The sequence below is a fragment of the Ranitomeya variabilis genome, chromosome 4 (genome assembly GCF_051348905.1).
Source record: "Ranitomeya variabilis isolate aRanVar5 chromosome 4, aRanVar5.hap1, whole genome shotgun sequence".
NCBI classification, from domain to species: domain Eukaryota; kingdom Metazoa; phylum Chordata; class Amphibia; order Anura; family Dendrobatidae; genus Ranitomeya; species Ranitomeya variabilis.
The window spans coordinates 224,751,467-224,770,446 of record NC_135235.1 but is presented as its reverse complement, the minus strand read 5'-3'; the positions used below and the strand labels follow the sequence as shown (position 1 = coordinate 224,770,446).

The 18,980-nt window shown below is 43.3% G+C and overlaps 2 protein-coding genes and 1 long non-coding RNA gene across 3 annotated transcripts; 2 read left to right on the top strand and 1 right to left on the bottom strand.

Moving 5' to 3' along the window:
* Positions 1-2,259: 2,259 nt before the first annotated feature.
* LOC143768690 (uncharacterized) lies at positions 2,260-7,128 on the bottom strand. The gene is made up of 5 exons (XM_077257333.1): positions 7,024-7,128; positions 5,666-5,877; positions 5,347-5,475; positions 4,457-4,582; positions 2,260-3,753 (listed from the first exon to the last, which is right to left on the bottom strand). Exons 2-5 carry the CDS (start codon positions 5,850-5,852, stop codon positions 3,593-3,595), a joined length of 603 nt encoding a protein of 200 aa, XP_077113448.1. The 5' UTR covers positions 5,853-5,877; positions 7,024-7,128; the 3' UTR covers positions 2,260-3,592.
* Positions 7,129-7,965: 837 nt separating this feature from the next.
* On the top strand, positions 7,966-16,165 carry LOC143770445 (lens fiber membrane intrinsic protein-like). Its single transcript, XM_077260070.1, has 5 exons — positions 7,966-8,069; positions 10,389-10,589; positions 12,596-12,742; positions 13,141-13,269; positions 14,023-16,165. The coding sequence occupies exons 2-5, from the start codon at positions 10,424-10,426 to the stop codon at positions 14,079-14,081; spliced, it is 501 nt and encodes a 166-aa protein (XP_077116185.1). The 5' UTR covers positions 7,966-8,069; positions 10,389-10,423; the 3' UTR covers positions 14,082-16,165.
* Positions 16,166-16,261: 96 nt separating this feature from the next.
* Positions 16,262-17,677, top strand: LOC143770444 (uncharacterized). Its single transcript, XR_013214632.1, has 2 exons — positions 16,262-16,852; positions 17,025-17,677. It is a non-coding gene; the product is annotated as an uncharacterized LOC143770444 (long non-coding RNA).
* The last annotated feature ends 1,303 nt before the right edge of the window (positions 17,678-18,980 follow it).

Here is an 18,980-nt window from a genome sequence, read left to right as displayed (position 1 = left end):
TACCCCGTGAACTTTTCCACACTTTTTCACATTACTCCCAGATTTTATTTGACGCCAACACAAAGTAGCATGTATTTGTGACGTATAAAGGAAATGATACCTGATTTCCCAAATATTCCAAAAATATAAATTGAGACTTGCATTTGTATTCAGCCCCCCTGAGTCAATACTTTGTAGGACCACCTTTCTTTGCACACTCGCTCAGTGAGATCGGATGGAGACGACTGTGATCAGCGATTTTCACGTCTTGTCACTGATTCGCTGGGATTTGAGTCTGGACTGTGATTCGGCCGTTCACACACGTAAATATGCTCTGATCTAGACCAGGGGTGCACAACATTTTTTGGTCCATGGGCTGCAATGCCATACTGAACCAATCCCAACGGATGCAAAAAAATTAAGGGGTACTCGCATGAATACATCACCAAAAACACGTTTTGAGGATTTGATGAGGATTTAGAGAGATTCTACTCCAAAAATTACATGTGAACATACTTTAACTTGCACTGAGTTTTTGGAACAGAATCTGATCACAATCTGACCCAGTCCTCCATATAATCTCAAAGCTCGAAATTTTGAGGATTTTTAAGTTTTAACAGGGCAGCACGGTGCCTCAGTGGTTAGCCTTGCAGCTCTGGGGTCCTGGGTTCAAATCCCACCAATTACACCCCTGCAAGGAGTTTGTATGTTCTCCCCGTGGTTGCTTGGATTTCCTCCGGTTTCCTCCCACACTCCAAAGACATACTTACAGGGAATCTAGATTGTGAGCCCCACTGGGGACAGTGATAATAATGTTTGTAAATGGCTGTGGAATAAGATAGCGCTATATAGGCAAAGAAAAAGAAATTATAGTTATGAGTCCAGTTTTGGATTGCTACATGTGTATAAAACCAAAACCACCATCAGCACATGAATTGCAGCACCAGAACCACCATCAGTACCTGAATGCAGCACCAGAACCAACGTCAGTACATAAATAAATCACCAAGCTTAGTACAGCAATCAACTGCAAAGTCAGATCAGTCCCATGTACATTTGTATCGCATAAACCTACAATTCCCAGTATGCCTTTAACAATGGTAAGGAGATTCTGGGAGTTGTTGTTACCAGCAATTATCAGACAGGAATCGCAGTACTGCCCTTCTCCAAAATATCCCCCTCACACTGCCCTTCTAGAAAATATACCCCTCACACTGCCTTCTCCAAAATATCCCCCTCACACTGCCCTTCTAGAAAATATCCCCCTCACACTGCCCTTCTAGAAAATATCCCCCTTAAACTGCCCTTCTCCAAAATATCCCCCTCACACTGCCCTTCTCCAAAATATCTCCCTCACACTGCCCTTCTCCAAAATAACCCCCCTCACACTGCCCTTCTCCAAAATGTCCCCCTCACACTGCCCTTCTCCAAAATATCCCCCCTCACACTGCCCTTCTCCAAAATATCCCCCTCACACTGCCCTTCTAGAAAATATCCCCCTCACACTGCCCTTCTCCAAAATATCCCCCTCACACTGCCCTTCTCCAAAATATACCCCTCACACTGCCCTTCTCCAAATTATCCCCCCTCACACTGCCCTTCTAGAAAATATCTCCCCTCACACTGCCCTTCTCCAAAATATCCCCCCTCACACTGCCCTTCTAGAAAATATCCCTCTCACACTGCCCTTCTCCAAAATATCCCCCCTCACACTGCCCTTCTCCAAAATATCCCCCTCATACTGCCCTTCTAGAAAATATCCCCCCTCACACTGCCCTTCTCCAAAATATCCCCCCTCACACTGCCCTTCTCCAAAATATCCCCCCTCACACTGCCCTTCTCTAAAATATCCCCCTCACACTGTCCTTCTCAAAAATATCCCACCCCATACTGCCCTTCTCCAAAATATCCTTCCTCAGTCTGCCCTTCTCCAAAACATCCCACCCTGTACTGCCCTTCTCCAACAGATCCCCCTCACACTGCCCTTCTCCAAAATATCGCCTTCACACTGCCCTGCTCCAAAATATCCCCCTCACACTGCTCTTCTCCAACATATCCCCCTCACAGTGCCCTTCTCCAAAATATCTCCCTCACACTGCCCTTCTCCAAAATATCCCCCCTCACACTGCCCTTCTCCAAAATATCCCCCCTCACACTGCCCTTCTCTAAAATATCCCCCCTCACACTGCCCTTCTCCAAAATATCCCACCACGTACTGCCCTTCTCCAAAATATCCCCCTCACACTGCCGCTCTGCAAAATATCCCCCAACACACAGACACTGAGCCTTTGTAAAACAACCCCAGCACACCGCCCCTCTGAATAAAGCACCCCCCACCTCTTGAAAAATTATGCCCCATTTCAAAATTGTCACCCTCATGTATTTGCGTCTGAAAGACGTTAATTCGGCGGGCTGTATGCTGTTCAAGCCGGGTGCAGGCCATATGTTGTGCAGGCCTCATCTCATCTGTCCATTGTAGTTATGGAAGTATGTTTAGGGTTGTTTTCCTGCTGGAAGGTGAACCTACGCCCCAGTCTCAAGTTTTTTCCAGCTTCTAACAGGTTTTCCTCCAGGATTGCCCTGTATTGATCTCCATCCATCTTCCCATAAACTCTGACGAGCTTCCCTGCCCCTGCTGAAGAAAAGCCTCCCCACAGCAGGATACAGCCTCCACCATGTGTAACTGTAGGGATAATGTTTTCACAGTGATGTGCAGTGTTATTTTTTCACCACAGATACTATTTTGCAATTGGCCTAAAAAGTTTTCCTTTGGTCTCATCTGACCAGAGCCCCTTTTTTCACATACTCACTGTTTCCCCTACTTGGCTTTTTGCAAACTGGAAACGGGACTTCTTATGGCTTTCAAAAATGGTTTTCTTTTTGCCACTGTTCTATAAAAGCCAGATTTGTGGAGTATAATAATAGTTGTCCTATGGGCAGATTCTCCCACCTGACCTGTGGATCTCTGCAGCTTCTCGAGAGTGACCATGAACCTCTTGGTTGCTCTGTTACTTAACGTTCTCCTTCCCTGGGATGTCAGTTTAGATGGACAGACATGTCTTGGTGAGTTTGCAGTTGTGACACTTTTGGATGATGGATTGAACAGTGCTCCTTGACATGTTCGGAGCTTGGGCTATGTTTTTATAACCTAACCCTGCTTTACTTTTCCACAACTTTATCCTTGACATGTCTGGTGGGCTCCTTGGATTTCATGTTGTTGTTTAATCCCTAATGTTCTCACACAAACCTCTGAGGCCTTCACAGAACAGCAGTCATTATACTGAGAAGAAATCACACCCAGGGGGAACACAATGTACTAATTATACGACGTCTCCAGATGATTGGTCCCTCAGGATTTTATATAGTGGCATCAGACTACGGAGGGCTGAATACAAATGAAAACCTTGTATCATTTCCTTTACGCATCACAGATACTGGCGGCTTAGTGTTAGTGTCACAGAAAATCCACAGAAAATACATTTAAGTTTTTGGGCGTAACTTGGAAAAAAAATGTGAAAAAGGTCACAGGGTGTAAATACTTTTTCAATAAAAAAGGGTCAATAAAACACAATTATTTAATGATTTCTTCTTTTGGAATCAGTTCGGGGGGGCCTCACTGTACAATATATTGGGGTGGGGGGACGATCCCTTCGTTGGTCGCTGGAGGATTCTGAGTGTTCCCAGTGATGGTCACAATGGCGGTTGGGGCAGAGGATGATGATTCGTCCAATGTCGTCTTTCGTGCCGTCCAAAATAAGAAGAAACTGAGAGCAGCTGAGAAGCAGCAGAAGAAACATCAGAATAGATACATGTATCTAAGCCTATCATACGCTCTGCTGAGCTGTGTATCTAATCCTATCCTGTGTGATACTGTCTGCTGAGCTGTGTATCTAATCCTATCCTGTGTGATACTGTCTGCTGAGCTGTGTATCTAATCCTATCCTGTGTGATACTGTCTGCTGAGCTGTGTATCTAATCCTATCCTGTGTGATACTGTCTGCTGAGCTGTGTATCTAATCCTATCCTGTGTGATACTGTCTGCTGAGCTGTGTATCTAATCCTCTCCTGTGTGATACTGTCTGCTGAGCCATGTATCTAATCCTCTCCGGTGTGATACTGACTGCTGAGCCGTGTATCTAATCCTATCCTGTGTGATACTGACTGCTGAGCCGTGTATCTAATCCTATCCTGTGTGATACTGTATGCTGAGCTGTGTATCTAATCCTATCCTGTGTGATAACATCTGCTGAGCTATGTATCTAATCCTTTCTTGAGTGATACTGTCTGCTGAGCTATGTATCTAATCCTACCCTGAGTGATACTGTCTGCTGAGCTGTGTATCTAATCCTATCCTGTGTGATACTGCTGAGCTGTGTATTTAATCTTATCCTGTGTGATACTGACTGCTGAGCCATGTATCTAATCCTATCCTGTGTGATACCATCTGCTGAGCTGTGTATCTAAGCCTATACCGTACCTGACATGGCCGCAGTCAGCACGGACAGCCATCCCACAGCAAAGGACCAGGAGAAAGTGTAGAATGACCCGAATAACGAGTTGAACACAACGACTGAATGAACCATTGCGGCGAAGCCCAAGAGCGCTGCAGAGACAAACGAGAGCGCGGAGGTCAGCGCCGAGGGAACGCGGAGGTCAGCGCCAGGGGAGCGCAGAGGTCAGCGCCAGGGGAGCTCGGAGGTCAGTGCCGGGGAAGCTCGGAGGTCAGCGTCGGGGAAGCTCGGAGGTCAGTGCCAGAGGAGCGCGGAGGTTAGCGCCGGGGGAGCTCAGAGGTCAGCGATGGGGGAGCTGGGAGGTCAGCGATGGGGGAGCTGGGAGGTCAGCGCGGAGGTTAGCGTCGGGGGAGCTCGGAGGTCAGCGATGGGGGAGCTCGGAGGTCAGTGCCGGGGTAGTGCAGAGGTCAGCGCTGGGGAAGCGCAGAGGTCAGTGCCAGGGGAGCGTGGAGGTTAGCGCCAGGGGAGCTCAGAGGTCAGCGATGGGGGTGCTGGGAGGTCAGCGCCGGTGGAGCGCAGAGGTCAGTGCCGGGGGAGCGCGGAGGTCAGCGATGGGGGAGCTGGGAGATCAGCGCCGGGGGAGCGCAAAGGTCAACGCTGGGGGAGCTTGGAGGTCAGCGATGGGGAAGCTCGGAGGTCAGTGCCGGGGGAGCGCAGAGGTCAGCGCCCTCTGATAACCACAGACACCACTCCCATTTTCCAATTTAAAAAAAACCTGTGTTTCCTGTTGCCTCCACTAGAGGGCGATGTTTAGACATTCGTACATGGATAGACAGGAATAGACTAATAGAGCTCCCCCTAGTGTCGACAGCAGGTAACTGAGATTTTTACAAGTCGTTTCTGCTACTGCACTTACTTATGAGCAAAGAACATCCACCTAGAAGAGCAAAGCAAGCAAAGGTCCTGATCAGTTCCATAATGCCACAAGTCATCGAGAGAACAGCGGAAAAGATGAAAGCGGTGATCAGGAGGTTCAGGACGTCATCTGTGAAGACAGAAATGAGGGGTCACTGACCCTGCACCCGAAAATTGTAATAATCCCCAGCAACCAAAGCCCCTAAGTGGCCCCTATTGATCTATAGTCATTGTTGATAGTGCCACCTAGTGGCTGCAAAGAGAGGAAATAAGTCACTTTATAACCAAGATGAAGATGATGAGGGTTGTGATCTCCTTACCTGTTCCGATGAGTGTCCCGGAGAAACACGTCTCATTGTCGTCACAAATTATCGTCAATCCGAAGTGTAAGGACTGAGATGGGACTCGCCCCCAGTAACTGGACACCACGGCAGTGATCGCCAGCACGCTGGTGCCAAAGAGCAGCAGGATCACCACGTAGGTCAGGAGCTTAGACTGCCAGGACATGTCGCCCGATCACCTGAAGGATCCGCTGCATGAAAAAGGGAGGAGGTGAGCTGTGACATCACCTATTGTGAATGGTGGATCCTGTGTTATCTACTGTATATAGAGGTGTTATCAATCACTGTACAGGAGGAGGAGGAGGTGAGCTGTGACATCACCTATTGTGAATGGTGGATCCTATGTTATCTATTGTATATAGAGGTGTTATCAGTCATTGTACAGGTGGAGGAGGTGAGCTGTGATATCACCTATTGTGAATGGTGGATCCTGTTATCTACTGTATATAGAGGTGTTATCAGTCATTGTACAGGAGGGGGAGGAGGTGAGCTGTGACATCACCTATTGTGAATGGTGGATCCTGTGCTATCTACTGTATATAGAGGTGTTATCAGTCATTGTACAGGAGAAGGAGGTGAGCTGTGATATCACCTATTGTGAATGGTGGAACCTGTGTTATCTACTGTATATAGAGGTGTTATCAGTCATTGTACAGGAGGAGGAGGTGAGCTGTGACATCACCTATTGTGAATGGTGGATCCTGTTATCTACTGTATATAGAGGTGTTATCAGTCATTGTACAGGAGGAGGAGGTGAGCTGTGACATCACCTATTGTGAATGGTGGATCCTGTGTTATCTACTGTATATACAGGTGTTATCAGTCATTGTACAGGAGGAGGAGGTGAGCTGTGACATCACCTATTGTGAATAGAGAGGTTTTACATTCCATTGTAACCTTGTCTGTGATGATAATGAAAACCTTTGAAAAGTAATTTCTAGAGAATAGTAACTATGAGTGTAATATTAGGCATAGTGGGTGTATTAAATTTGTAAAATTTCATTTTTTCCCCCATAAACATAATATGAAAAATTAAAAACAACATTATCATTATTTTCAGGGACAGGAACCGTTTTAATGAACCATATTTAAAAAAACACTTCAACAATATTAAATATGATCTTCATAAAATCAACTATCGGTGACAACAATCCCCTGAGACCCCCACAACTTCAGCACAGAGGTCCAGGAGGCTGAGATACTGGGGGCTGTGTGTCTGCGGTTATTTCTGGGTTTTGCAGGATTCTAGAGAACAGCCCCCCATATCTCAGGTTACCGGACCTCTGTTATGGGGGTCTATTGGGACATGGCAGTGATAATGTAGGGGGTCCGCTTACCTCGCACCTCACTGGTCCTGTGGGTTTTCAGTATCAGCGGCTTTCTCTGCCCCAGAACATCACAGGATGAAATAATGGCGGAAGGAAATATTGCAACATTGTAGCAGTTTCCCAGTAACTTCTGTAGATTTCCCCAATGTTCTGGTCTTATCACACATTATACCGAGCAAATCACTGTCCGGCACTGATAATGGGGGCTCTGCCAGCTCTGTTATGGGGGTCCTTTGGCCATCCCTGTTATGGGGGTCCTTTGGCTATCTCTGTTATGGGGGTCCTTTGGCTATCTCTGTTATGGGGGTCCTTTGGCCATCCCTGTTATGGGGGTCCTTTGGCTATCTCTGTTATGGGGGTCCTTTGGCCATCCCTGTTATGGGGGTCCTTTGGCCATCCCTGTTATGGGGGTCCTTTGGCTATCTCTGTTATGGGGGTCCTTTGGTCTTCCCTGTTATGAGATAAGGATCACTCTCATCTTTATATATGGATACTGTCAGAGCTTGTAAATACAAGCACTTTTGCAATTTACTGCTTCTTAAAAGCCGTTCCTGAGATATTAACACTTTTTTCTTTTATTTACAGCTCATTGCCTTGGAGACCGACCACCGCAGCAGCGCTTACAAGCCCTTTTTCTGGAATAAAAGAAGTGTTAATATCTCAGGAACGGCTGCATATTTTATTAAGCAGTAGACTGCAAAAGTGCTCACCTTTACAAGCTCTATCCATTTCTACCCATTACGTGACTTTTTGTTACACCTTTAGAAGCAATGAGTCACCTTCCACTGTATCCTGGCATTCCATTCATGAACAAGGAGGCCCTGGATGAACAATATTTATAATGATGCAGTGATGTGCGATTTTTTTTTTTGATTTTTTTCTTACACGGTTATGCTGCTTCTGCGGCTGCACTTTGTGGGGCTTCCTGGAACATAAACAGAAAGACCACCCTCATATCTCACACTTTTAAGGTGACGGCGTTCTCAGCAGAGTCACATTTACCAGACACACCGCTCAGGAAGCAGAAGAACGGCCACCACGCTCCCTGGAAAGAGGTGACTATGAGCTATATACTGAGCACATGGGGATGTAGCAGAGCTGAGCTTATAAATGGGCGCATCTCCTTATATCCAAGGTTTTACATAGGACTGCGTTACCATAACAAGCTCAGCTCTGCTACATCACTATAATAAATCGCAGAGAAAAGCTGAATGGGGTATAATTGGGGAGGGCATGGAGGAACGTGTACCCCAATACCTAGGACTGGAGCCAAATTGACATGTGCCCATTATTAATAGATGGCCCGGAGTGCAGGAAGAGGGGAGGAATCACAACTCTCATAAAGTGCAAGAATGGGAAATCTAGGAATCGTCCCCTCATTTTCTATCATTCCTACAAAAAGGAAATTATTATTTTTTTATTATTTCATAATGAAACATTCTGAAGCTTTGCATATGAGCCGCGCGCCATTTTCAGGATCTCTGCTTGCTATAATGTCCGGACGATATTCTCATGAGTAAAGCAGCTTATCCTTCACTGGGCAAAACGGCGGTCAGACTATTATAGCATATTATCACTGGGTGTACGGACATGACATACTGGGGGCAACGGGGATTTATTATAAGATGTGTATGTATAAGGGCATAAGACCAGGAGCGATGACAAAATCAGCCCTGCTACATCTGTATCTTGCACCGTCACCATGATACAATTGTTATTTCTATATACAGATAATAACTGAAACTATAGAGACATACTCAGAATAAAAGACACAAACAGCGGCACATCCTGTGTGATCTGTGGCTTCTGTGTGACACATAAGTCTCCAACATTCATGTACGGACAACTGCAAAGAGCTCAGATGCTGCACGTACCGTAAGAGCTACTGCAACCACTGAGGATATCACCGTTAATAGTACTACTATACTATACAGAACTACTACAATACTGCCCCTATGTGCAAGAATACAACTACTATAATACTGCTCCTATGTACAGGAATATAATTACTATAATACTGCTCCTATGTACAGGAATATAACTACTATAATACTACTCCTATGCACAAGACTATAACTACTATAATAGTGCCCCCTATGTACAAGAATATAACTACTGTAATACTGCTCCTATGCACAAGAATATAACTACTATAATACTACCCCTATGTACGAGAATATAACTACTATAATACTGCTCCTATGTACAAGAATATAACTACTATAATACTGCCCACTATGTACAAGAATATAACTACTATAATAATGCTCCTATGTACAAGAATATAACTACTATAATACTGCCCCTATGTACAAGAATATAACTACTATAATACTGCTCCTATGTACTAGAATATAACTACTATAATACTGCCCTATGTACAAGAATATAACTACTATAATACTGCTCCTATGTACAAGAATATAACTACTATAATACTGCTCCTATGTACAAGAATATAACTACTATAATACTGCTCCTATGTACAAGAATATAACTACTATAATACTGCCCCTATGTACAAGAATATAACTACTATAATACTGCTCCTATGTACTAGAATATAACTACTATAATACTGCCCTATGTACAAGAATATAACTACTATAATACTGCTCCTATGTACAAGAATATAACTACTATAATACTGCTCCTATGTACAAGAATATAACTACTATAATACTGCACCCTATGTACAAGAATATAACTACTATAATACTGCTCCTATGTACATGAATATAACTCCTATAATACTGCCCCTATGTACAAGAATATAACTACTATAATACTGCCCCTATGTACAAGAATATAATTACTATAATACTGCTCCTATGTTCAAGAATATAACTACTATAATACTGCCCCTATGTACAAGAATATAACTACTATAATACTGCTCCTATGTACAGGAATATAACTACTATAATACTGCCCCTATGTACAAGAATATAACTACTATAATACTGCCCCTATATACAAGAATATAACTACTATAATACTGCCCCCTATGTACAAGAATATAACTACTATAATACTGCCCCTATGTACAAGAATATAACTACTATAATACTGCCCCCTATGTACAAGAATATAACTACTATAATACTGCCCCTATGTACAAGAATATAACTACTATAATACTGCTCCTATATACAAGAATATAACTACTATAATACTGCCCCTATGTACAAGAATATAACTACTATAATACTGCCCCTATGTGCAGGAATATAACTACTATAATACTGTCCCCTATGTACAATAATATAACTGCTATAATACTGCTCATCTCCTAATATACACATTTTGCACGTACCATTATACCATCTCATGTTGGATATAATATTACTGCTATCTCTCTGTCTCTCTCTAAGATTTTGCAGGTTCTGCGTTTGACTCACAGTGAATCATGTTGATGAATATTTTTGGCCTCTGCTGCTCCAGTCTTGGCTTCATTCTTCTCCTCACCGGGATTCTCACTGACTTCTGGTTGGTTGGCTTTGGGTCTGACTTGTTCCATATGGGATTGTGGCAAACTTGTACTAAAAACATATGTACCAAAGTCAACGGGAGCGGTGAGTAATTCATTCTGCACCTGGGGATATTGAGAATACCTTTTTAGGGTGACTTTTCAGTATAAGTTTCCCTGTGTGAGCACATGTGGAGTATCGCTATTTCTAGCCATTATATGACTTGTACTTTACTCTTTTTTAACATTTTCCCCCTCTGCAGGTTCTAGCCCCTTTTCTTACTTTTTTTTCTGAGCTAGTGGGTGTAGACTAGCTGTTATAAGGGATTCCTGCTCTCCAGTTTCTATATAGCATGTTCAGAAGCAGCATGGAGGATATTAGAGACCAGTGCTGAGCATTGTAGCTGTAAATCCACCTGTGGGTGAGATAAAACACCACTAGAAAGTAACTTTATCGATTTTTTTTATACATAAGTACTGAACACTGTAGGTGTGAATCTAGTATTGTGGTGAGATGAAACACTTACTAGAAAACAGCAGGATGGATAACTTTAAACAGCAGAAGTGGACAGTGTATATGTGAATCCAGCACTGTGGTGTGATAAATCACTTAGTAGACATTTGCAGCATGGATGACACTTTATATAGCATCATTGTGCAGTTTAATCATGCATCCAGCACTGTGGTGCAATAAGCAGTTATTATAAAGCAGCAGTATAGTGGACTTTATACAGCAGTACTGGACAGTGTAGCTGTGACTCTAGTACTGTGATGAACTATAACACATTAGAAAGAGGCAACATGGTGGACTTTATTCAACAGCACTGGACAGTTTAGCTGTCAATACAGCTCGTTAATGAGATAAAACACTTACTAGAAAGCGTCAGCATGGATGAGTTTATACAGCAGCACTCCACAGTGTAGCTGTGAATCCAGTACAGTGGTGAGATAAAACAATTGCTAGAAATCAGCAGCATGGCTGAATTTATACAGCAGTACTGGACATTGTATCTGTGAATCCATCATTGTGGTGAGATAAAACACTTATTAGAAGGAGGTAACATGGAGAACTTTATGCAACAACACTGGAAAGTGTAGATGTGAAACCAGCTCTTTAGTGAGATAAAACACTTACTAGAAAGCGGCAGAATGGATGGTTTTATACAGCAGTACTGGACAGTTTATCTGTGAATCCAACACTGTGGTGAGATAAACCAATTACTAGAAATCAGCAGCATGGATGACTTTATACAGAATTACTGGACAATATATCTGTGAATCCATTATAGTGGTGAGATAAAACATTTAATAGAAAGCAGAGGATGACTTTATAAGGCAATACTGGACAATGTAGCAGTGAATCTGTCATAGTGGTGGGAAAAAAACACTAGAAAGATGAAGCAGGGATGCATTTTTACAGCGATATCGGACAGTGTAACTGTGAATCCATCATTGTAGTGAGATAAAATACTCATTTGACAGCAAAGAGGAGACATTGATGACGTTATACAGCAGTACTAAGTAGTGTACCTGTGAATCCAGCATTGGGATTAGATAAACCACTTACTAGAAAACAGCAGTGTAATCTCTGCTTATTGCATTCTTTTCCTGCTTCCCCTCTCCTCTCCATAGACTTCAATAAGCAGCTGCAGTCTGAAGTCTTGATGAGCTGGAAGTCCATTTATCTTAAGCAATGCAGGTTTTCACAGAATGTGTGAATGATGAGTTGAGGAGGAAGGTGAGAAAGTGGCTCACAAGTGGAGAAAGAAGCATATTTCTCTTATAAAATGTATTACAAGGTTTCTTTTATTCCCTTGTACTTTTGATTTATCTATAAAATAATTTTATTTACTCTTTTTAGGTCCAAAATTCTCTGTAATGGTTTAAGCACCGGTGTTTTGCTACAGAGCTCCATTATCTCTGCTTTCCTCGATACAGGCTTTTAGCTAAAATATAAAATAAGGTCAGCTTTAAGTCACCACTAGGGGGAGCTCACTGCAAGGGGATTCATATGCAGTGAGCTCCCCCTAGTGGTGGTTTCTGTTCACTGATTATATTGTGATCTGATATATAGTGATCATTACACGATGGCTCTGTGTGTTCTTCCTCCAGGATACATAAATGCCACCAGAGGGTTTGTTATCTTCTCCACCGCGCTTCTCATCTTTGGGATGATATTTTCCTGCCTCACATTTCTCAAGTTCCATGTAGGAAGAATCACCGCCTGCCTCGGAACAGCTGTCCTGCAAAGCTTATCAGGTGAGAACAAAAGTCCTAACATCTTCATCAGGCTTGATATGTTTTCCAACATGAGATGGTGCTGCATTATTATATCAAAGCACCACCTGGTAGCAGAAGACCCAAACTTATGGAGAAGGGGAAAAAAAGACTTTACACTACTAGGGATGGGGAGGTAATTTTATAAAACTTGTATATTAAAGAGCTTTTTCAAGATTTCTCCATTGGTTGTGGCTTTATCTGGTATGGCAGCACAGTCCCAAGTGAAAAAATGAGCTGCAATACCAGACACACCCACAACTTAACAGGTGGCGCTGTTCCAGGTAAAAAAAAAAATAGGGCTTTGCATTCAGCCAATTGAATAATGAATGCAACTCTTGGGGTCCTTATGGTTTATTCTGTGCCCTTATATTTTGCAGCTATGTTTCTTCTTGTCGGGATGTCCGTTTACACGGCTGAGACGTCTTATTCAGTCCTCAACAGTTCTTGTAATTACCAGTGGTCCTTCTACCTGTGCTGGACAGCCAATGTGCTCCTCATCATTTCAGGTCGGTCTGCTGTCCCTTCCCCATCAAAAAAACACAAAAAAATCCATGTAAGAACATGTAACAAGTATTTAGGTGGTGGGGTGAAATATTAAGATGGGACGTGTGTGGTCTCAGGGACCCCAATTCTTCCTGGGGGGGGGGGGGGGTGAGACGCTTATTGCCTTTCATGTAATATTGAGAATCCTTTCCAGACTATACTAAAGTCATATCTAGAGATGCAGACTTTATACAGCAGTACTGAGAAGTGTAGCTGTGAATCCAGCAGTACTGAGTAATGTAGCTGTAAATCCAGCAATACTGAGGAGTGTAGCTGTAAATCCAGCAATAGTGAGTAGTTTAGCTCTGAATCCAGCAATACTGAGTAGTGTAGCTGAAAATCCAGCAGTACTGAGCAGTGTAGCTGTGAATCCAGCAGTACTGAGCAGTATAGCTGTGAATCCAGCAGTGCTCTTTAGCACTCTACGTGTCACACATGGTGTATTGTTGTTGCTCCCTGCAGGCTCTTTGTGCATTTTGTGAATGCTAAATGCATTGAAGGGGCTGTAAGATATCATGGGATGTCAAAGCAAACTATCAGGTATAGTGGTAGCTAGCAGAATTGTGATTGCAGCTCTGAATGTGAGTGGAAAGTAAAGCCAAATCACATCTAGTGACGTATTGGCTGGGAACATGGGGTCACGGAGTACCAGGTAGCCAATACATAGACAGTCACGCGTCTAATAGCCCACATTATATCTTGTGCTGTTTTTTCAGGGATTTGCCACCTCCTGGCTCATCGATCATCACCAATACCCGGATATGAGTCGGTGTAAACACTGGTATCGTCCACAGCTTATGTCCTCCTCTTCATCAGATTCATCTTTCTCCTGCTCCAGACTGCTCTGTACATCTGATGTCCAGTCCTTCACCCATGAGCCCATGGATATGTAATAACTGCAAAAGTTTGAACACCCCTGACCATTCAATCATTTCCTAGTTCTTAGTGGCATGCGCACATTACAAAGTCAGACTGAAGGCAGCGAAACCACTAAGGAAGGAACACAGATATGGAAACAGGAGAGTAAAGAAACTTGTGAGAAACAAACCGGAATTTGTATTACACCTTAGATATCTCATGTATCCCCCCTGTCACTATGATGGTGGCTTTACACCCCCTAGCATTCTCTCCAGCAACTTCATTAAGTCATCCGCTGGAATGGCTTCCAATAAACAGGTATGTCTCAAGGAATCAGAAACAACAGTCCATTATTACTTTTAGACATCAAGGTCAGTCAGTCCAGAAAATTGCTCGAATCTTGAAGGTAACCTGAAGTGCAGTAATGAAAACCATCAATAAATGTGATGAAACTGGCTGTCATGAGGAAAGGAAGCCCAAAAATGACCTCTGCTGCAGAGGATAAGTTCATCAGAGTTGCCAGCCTCAGAAAGCACAAATTGACAGCACCTCAGATAAATGATGTAAAGATATCAAGTAACAGAAACATCTCAACATCAACTGTCCAGAGGAGACCAGTCAGGCTATGTCAGGGCGATGTGACCCAGAATGAGAGGGATGGAGGATGCATCAGATTCTATGGCCTCCACAATCACCTGACCTGTAACCTATGGTGATGATTTGGGATGAGTTGGACACAGAGCTCAGCATCTCTGAGAACTCCTTAAAGACTGTTAGAAGTCATTCCAGGCGACAACCTAATTAACTTGTTTGAGAGAAGCCAAGAGGATGTAAAGTGGTCATCAGGGTAAAATGGGAGGAATCTGAGGGGTAACACTGAGTAGTGTAACTGTGTATCCAGCAGTACTGAGTAAAGTAGCTGTGAATCTAGCAGTACTAAGTAGTGTAGTTGTGAATCCAGCAGTACTGAGTAGTGTAGCTCCAAATCCAGCAGTACTGGGTAGTGTAGCTCTGAATCCAGCAGTACTGAGTAGTGTAGCTGTGAATCCATCAGTACTAAGTAGTCTTGGTGTGAATCCAGCAGTACTGAGTAGTGTAGCTCCGAATCCAGCAGTACTGAGTAATGTAGCTGTGAATCTAGCAGTACTGAGTAGTCTTGGTGTGAATCCAGCAGTACTGAGTAGTGTAGCTCTGAATCCAGCAATACTGAGTAGTATAGATGGGAATCCAGCAGTACTGAGTAATGTAGCTGTGACTCTAGCAGTACTGAGTAGTTTAGGTGTGAATCCAGCAATACTGAATAGTGTAGCTGTGAATCTAGAAGTACTGAGTAGTGTAGCTGTGAATCCAACTTACTGAGTAGTCTAGCTGTGAATCTAGCGGTACTGAGCAGTGTAGATGAGAATCCAGCAGTGCTGAGTAATGCTGCTGTGAATCTAGCAGTATTGAGTAGTGTAGCTGTGAATACAGCAGTACTGAGTATTGTAGCTGTGAATACAGCAGTAATCAGTATGTTAGCTGTGAATCCAAATGTACTGAGTAGTGCTGCTGTAAATCCAACACAATAATCAGGTTTGTTTCACACATTTCTTGTCTCCTTGTTTTCCTGTGTTTTGCTGTCTTCTGTCTGAAACCGCAATGAGCACATTCCAAAAAGAACAAGGAGAATCCCTGCATCAACATGAACAGGGGTGTCCAAACTTTTGACCAGTGCGGTATACAATCCACCAGCTTGCTGTATGCAATAAGATAAATGGCTGCCAGGAACCACAGGACGGACTGAAATCCAACTTGTGATTTCATCAACCAGTTCCCAAATTCTTAGTTTATCTGTGGAGGGATATTCTTTTTTATAAGGTTTTTAGGAATTTGGAGATTTTTGTTTCTGCTTTTTCTTAGTGAATATAACGCAGATAAAGTGCGGTAATCCTGACGGGATTCGTATTAATTATTCCAAAATGTGCACATTAAAGCAAAAATCTATTAAAACTTTTAGAATAACTTTTTTTTTTTTAATGTTGTCTTAGTTTTCTTCCTCCATTAGAACAGACAGGCAGCACGGACGGGGGTTGGGTGGGGTGGGGTGGGGGGTCAATGTCACTGATTACCCCTCTGGGGGTCGGTTATCCCAATTTCTTCTATAACTGTGTACATACGGCTAAAAAGTTCCATTGTTCTAAAAGAATTAAAATCTTTGTTATTCGTTTTTTATTCTTCAATTTCGCCCTTTAATTCCTTAAAATTTTGTTCTGAAGAATTCTGTTTTTATTGCATTGTCAACATAAAAGTTTCAAACTTTTAGAAAGTTGTGAAAACTTTATGTAATGTTTTGAACTTTTTGAAAACTTTTTGTAAAAACAAACTGTTTCTTTGTTCTCTGCTACTGAAATTTGTGAGAAGGCATCACCTTTTAAGCAATAACGAGAGTGGAAAATGATTTAAATTGGTCCCCGGAGCAACAAGGAAAAGTGATCCGGGAGTAAAAGGGCAAATTTACAGCAAGGGGACAAATGTGAATTAATTAGCATTGACTCATAGGGAGATTCCATGCAGTGCAGGGGGATGATGACATCATAATAGGAATGATGACATCACTAAGAACGCTTCTTATTGAACAGCCAGAAGTTCTATGCTTCACATATCCGGACCCGAAAACAGAACTGACCACAGCGCCGGGATCATGCTCGGGTGAGGTTACATTTTCATATTATTTCGCCTGTAGGTGGCAGCAATTTATTATTAGTTCCAGTCCTGAAAATGTATTATTTTGGGGTTTCCCTATTATTATGAGGCTGGGGTTTTGGGGGGGGGCGGTTGTTTTTTTCTTTTTCGCCCATTAATAATTTTGCTTAAATTTCAGATTTCCAAAAAATGATGTCCATCAAAATGCCGAATCCGAGACCACAGCGCGCTTCGCTCCTCCGAGCACAGTGGGTGGCACCGATGCACCGAGGGAACTAGATAACGATCCGAAAAAGACGTATTTCTACTCGATGGCCGCCGCCAATGTTCAAAGATTACTAGAAAGTGTCCCACAAAGAGTCTTCCCACCCTCGGCGGACACCGCGTCATCTCTGATCGCACCCCGCCCAATCTCAATGGATGCTGCCCCAAGATCCCCGGTAACTGTTCCACATCCAATGGTGGCCACAGACAATGTCCTAATGCCACTCATGAAATCTCCACGACCAGAGGAGACTGCCAGTAAGGAGGCCATGCCGGGAAAAACGGACGCTAAGGACGTGACGCAAAGGTCTATGCCTCAGCAACAGTCACCACCAGAGGCGACCACAAGCTCAGGGTCGACCACGAACGACCAGAAGTCTTCTATGATGGCCCTTTCAAGGGCCAGACCTGCGAAAATACCAAGGATGTCAACCTACCCCGAAGAAGTGCCAAGGCGTTACCCTACACGGGTGAGGCAGGCACCCAGGCGTTTCGCCAACTGAAGAGAGCACCATGAAAAAGCTGCGACCAATAAAAAATAAGACTCTGAGTCTTTACTTGCTATAATCTACGGAGTCATTATATATTATTACAAGGGCTGTGGTCATGCACACAGGTTGGTTAAAGAGATCTTAGGCAACAAATATTAAAAGGGTTAAAAAAAAGAAAAGAAAATATCTGCAAAATTCCCAGGTCAAGAAACTCAAACATGGAGCGATGGCAGTGCCCACCAGGGGGCGCAAAAGTAAAAAATAACAATAATGACGAAATACACTTATGGACTTGATAAGGGACTAAAAGTCTATGGAGGAATAAAAGTTTTTTTTTTTCTTTTGTGCCTCCTAGTGGGCAATGTCATTGTTTCAAGTTAATATTTTAAAGGGGGTTGTCCTATAATCACAACTTTTTGCACCCTGAATCCAAAACATAAAATCCAGGGAATCTAATGGTCCATAAGAAGGACTTCCCCTTCTCTGTGCAGTTTTCTAATTTACTAATCATCTGTATCCTGACACTAGAGGTATATAGTGTAAGAAATGTGTATGAAGCGGCGACACCTACTGGACACATAGTGCAATAGCGCCATTTATAATTTTTAACTTTTTTTTTTTTAAACCTCTCTTCTTTAGATGGTATTTTTTTTTAATTCAAGGGTTAATTCTTCTTATGGGTCAGTTCTTGCTTCCTATTGTGTTGTCTTGCTCCCACAGTGATCATAAAGGCGCATTTGCTTGCAATGTGGAGTATTCCTGCTCCGTCTGCCATAAAAACCCATCTGAAAAGTAATTGCGCCCCATAATTAGGGGCCTTTACCTTCTTCCTGTTGCATATCTACCGGTCGCCCCGAGCTCGGAGGGGGCCCATCCAGAGCTATGCTACTGTATTGTATCGTTTCACACATCAGTTACACTGCGGCAGAACAAGGAGACACGATCTCCCTGCTCTACCACCCGGCCGCTATGGGGCCCCTGAGCAGGCGGAGCCCCCCGTTATTGCAGCTTCAACAGCTGAACGCATTGATGAGAGGAGCATTACACTCCCTCTCCATCATCCCCCTCTCAGCATCTGACGTCACTGATGCCGACACTGACAGGGGTCGCAATGACGTCACTACTCGGCGCCCGCTGTCTGGAGATGCGTGGGCGCTCAGAGCAGCAGAGGAACCAGGAGGAAGAGACGTGAATATTTATTGTTTTTATGGGGCTGTATTATACTATAGAGTCTGCTTATGGGGGGGTGCATTATACTATAGAGTATGCCTATGGGGGTGCATTATACAATATAGAGACTGCCTATGGGGGTGCATTATACAATATAGAGACTGCCTATGAGGGTGCATTATACAATATAGAGACTGCCTATGGGGGGT

Bases quoted from the DNA above. Each gene is read 5' to 3' on its own strand.
- LOC143768690 (XM_077257333.1), bottom strand. From the start codon at position 5,852: ATGTCCTGGCAGTCTAAGCTCCTGACCTACGTGGTGATCCTGCTGCTC. The intron at 4,583-5,346 runs GTAAGTGCAGTA...TTGTCTCTGCAG, and splicing joins TGGATGTTCTTTGCTCATAA to CGCTCTTGGGCTTCGCCGCA. The intron at 3,754-4,456 runs GTACGGTATAGG...GCTGCTTCTCAG, and splicing joins GCTGACTGCGGCCATGTCAG to CTGCTCTCAGTTTCTTCTTA.
- LOC143770445 (XM_077260070.1), top strand. From the start codon at position 10,424: ATGTTGATGAATATTTTTGGCCTCTGCTGCTCCAGTCTTGGCTTCATT. The intron at 10,590-12,595 runs GTGAGTAATTCA...TTCTTCCTCCAG, and splicing joins TACCAAAGTCAACGGGAGCG to GATACATAAATGCCACCAGA. The intron at 12,743-13,140 runs GTGAGAACAAAA...TATATTTTGCAG, and splicing joins TGTCCTGCAAAGCTTATCAG to CTATGTTTCTTCTTGTCGGG.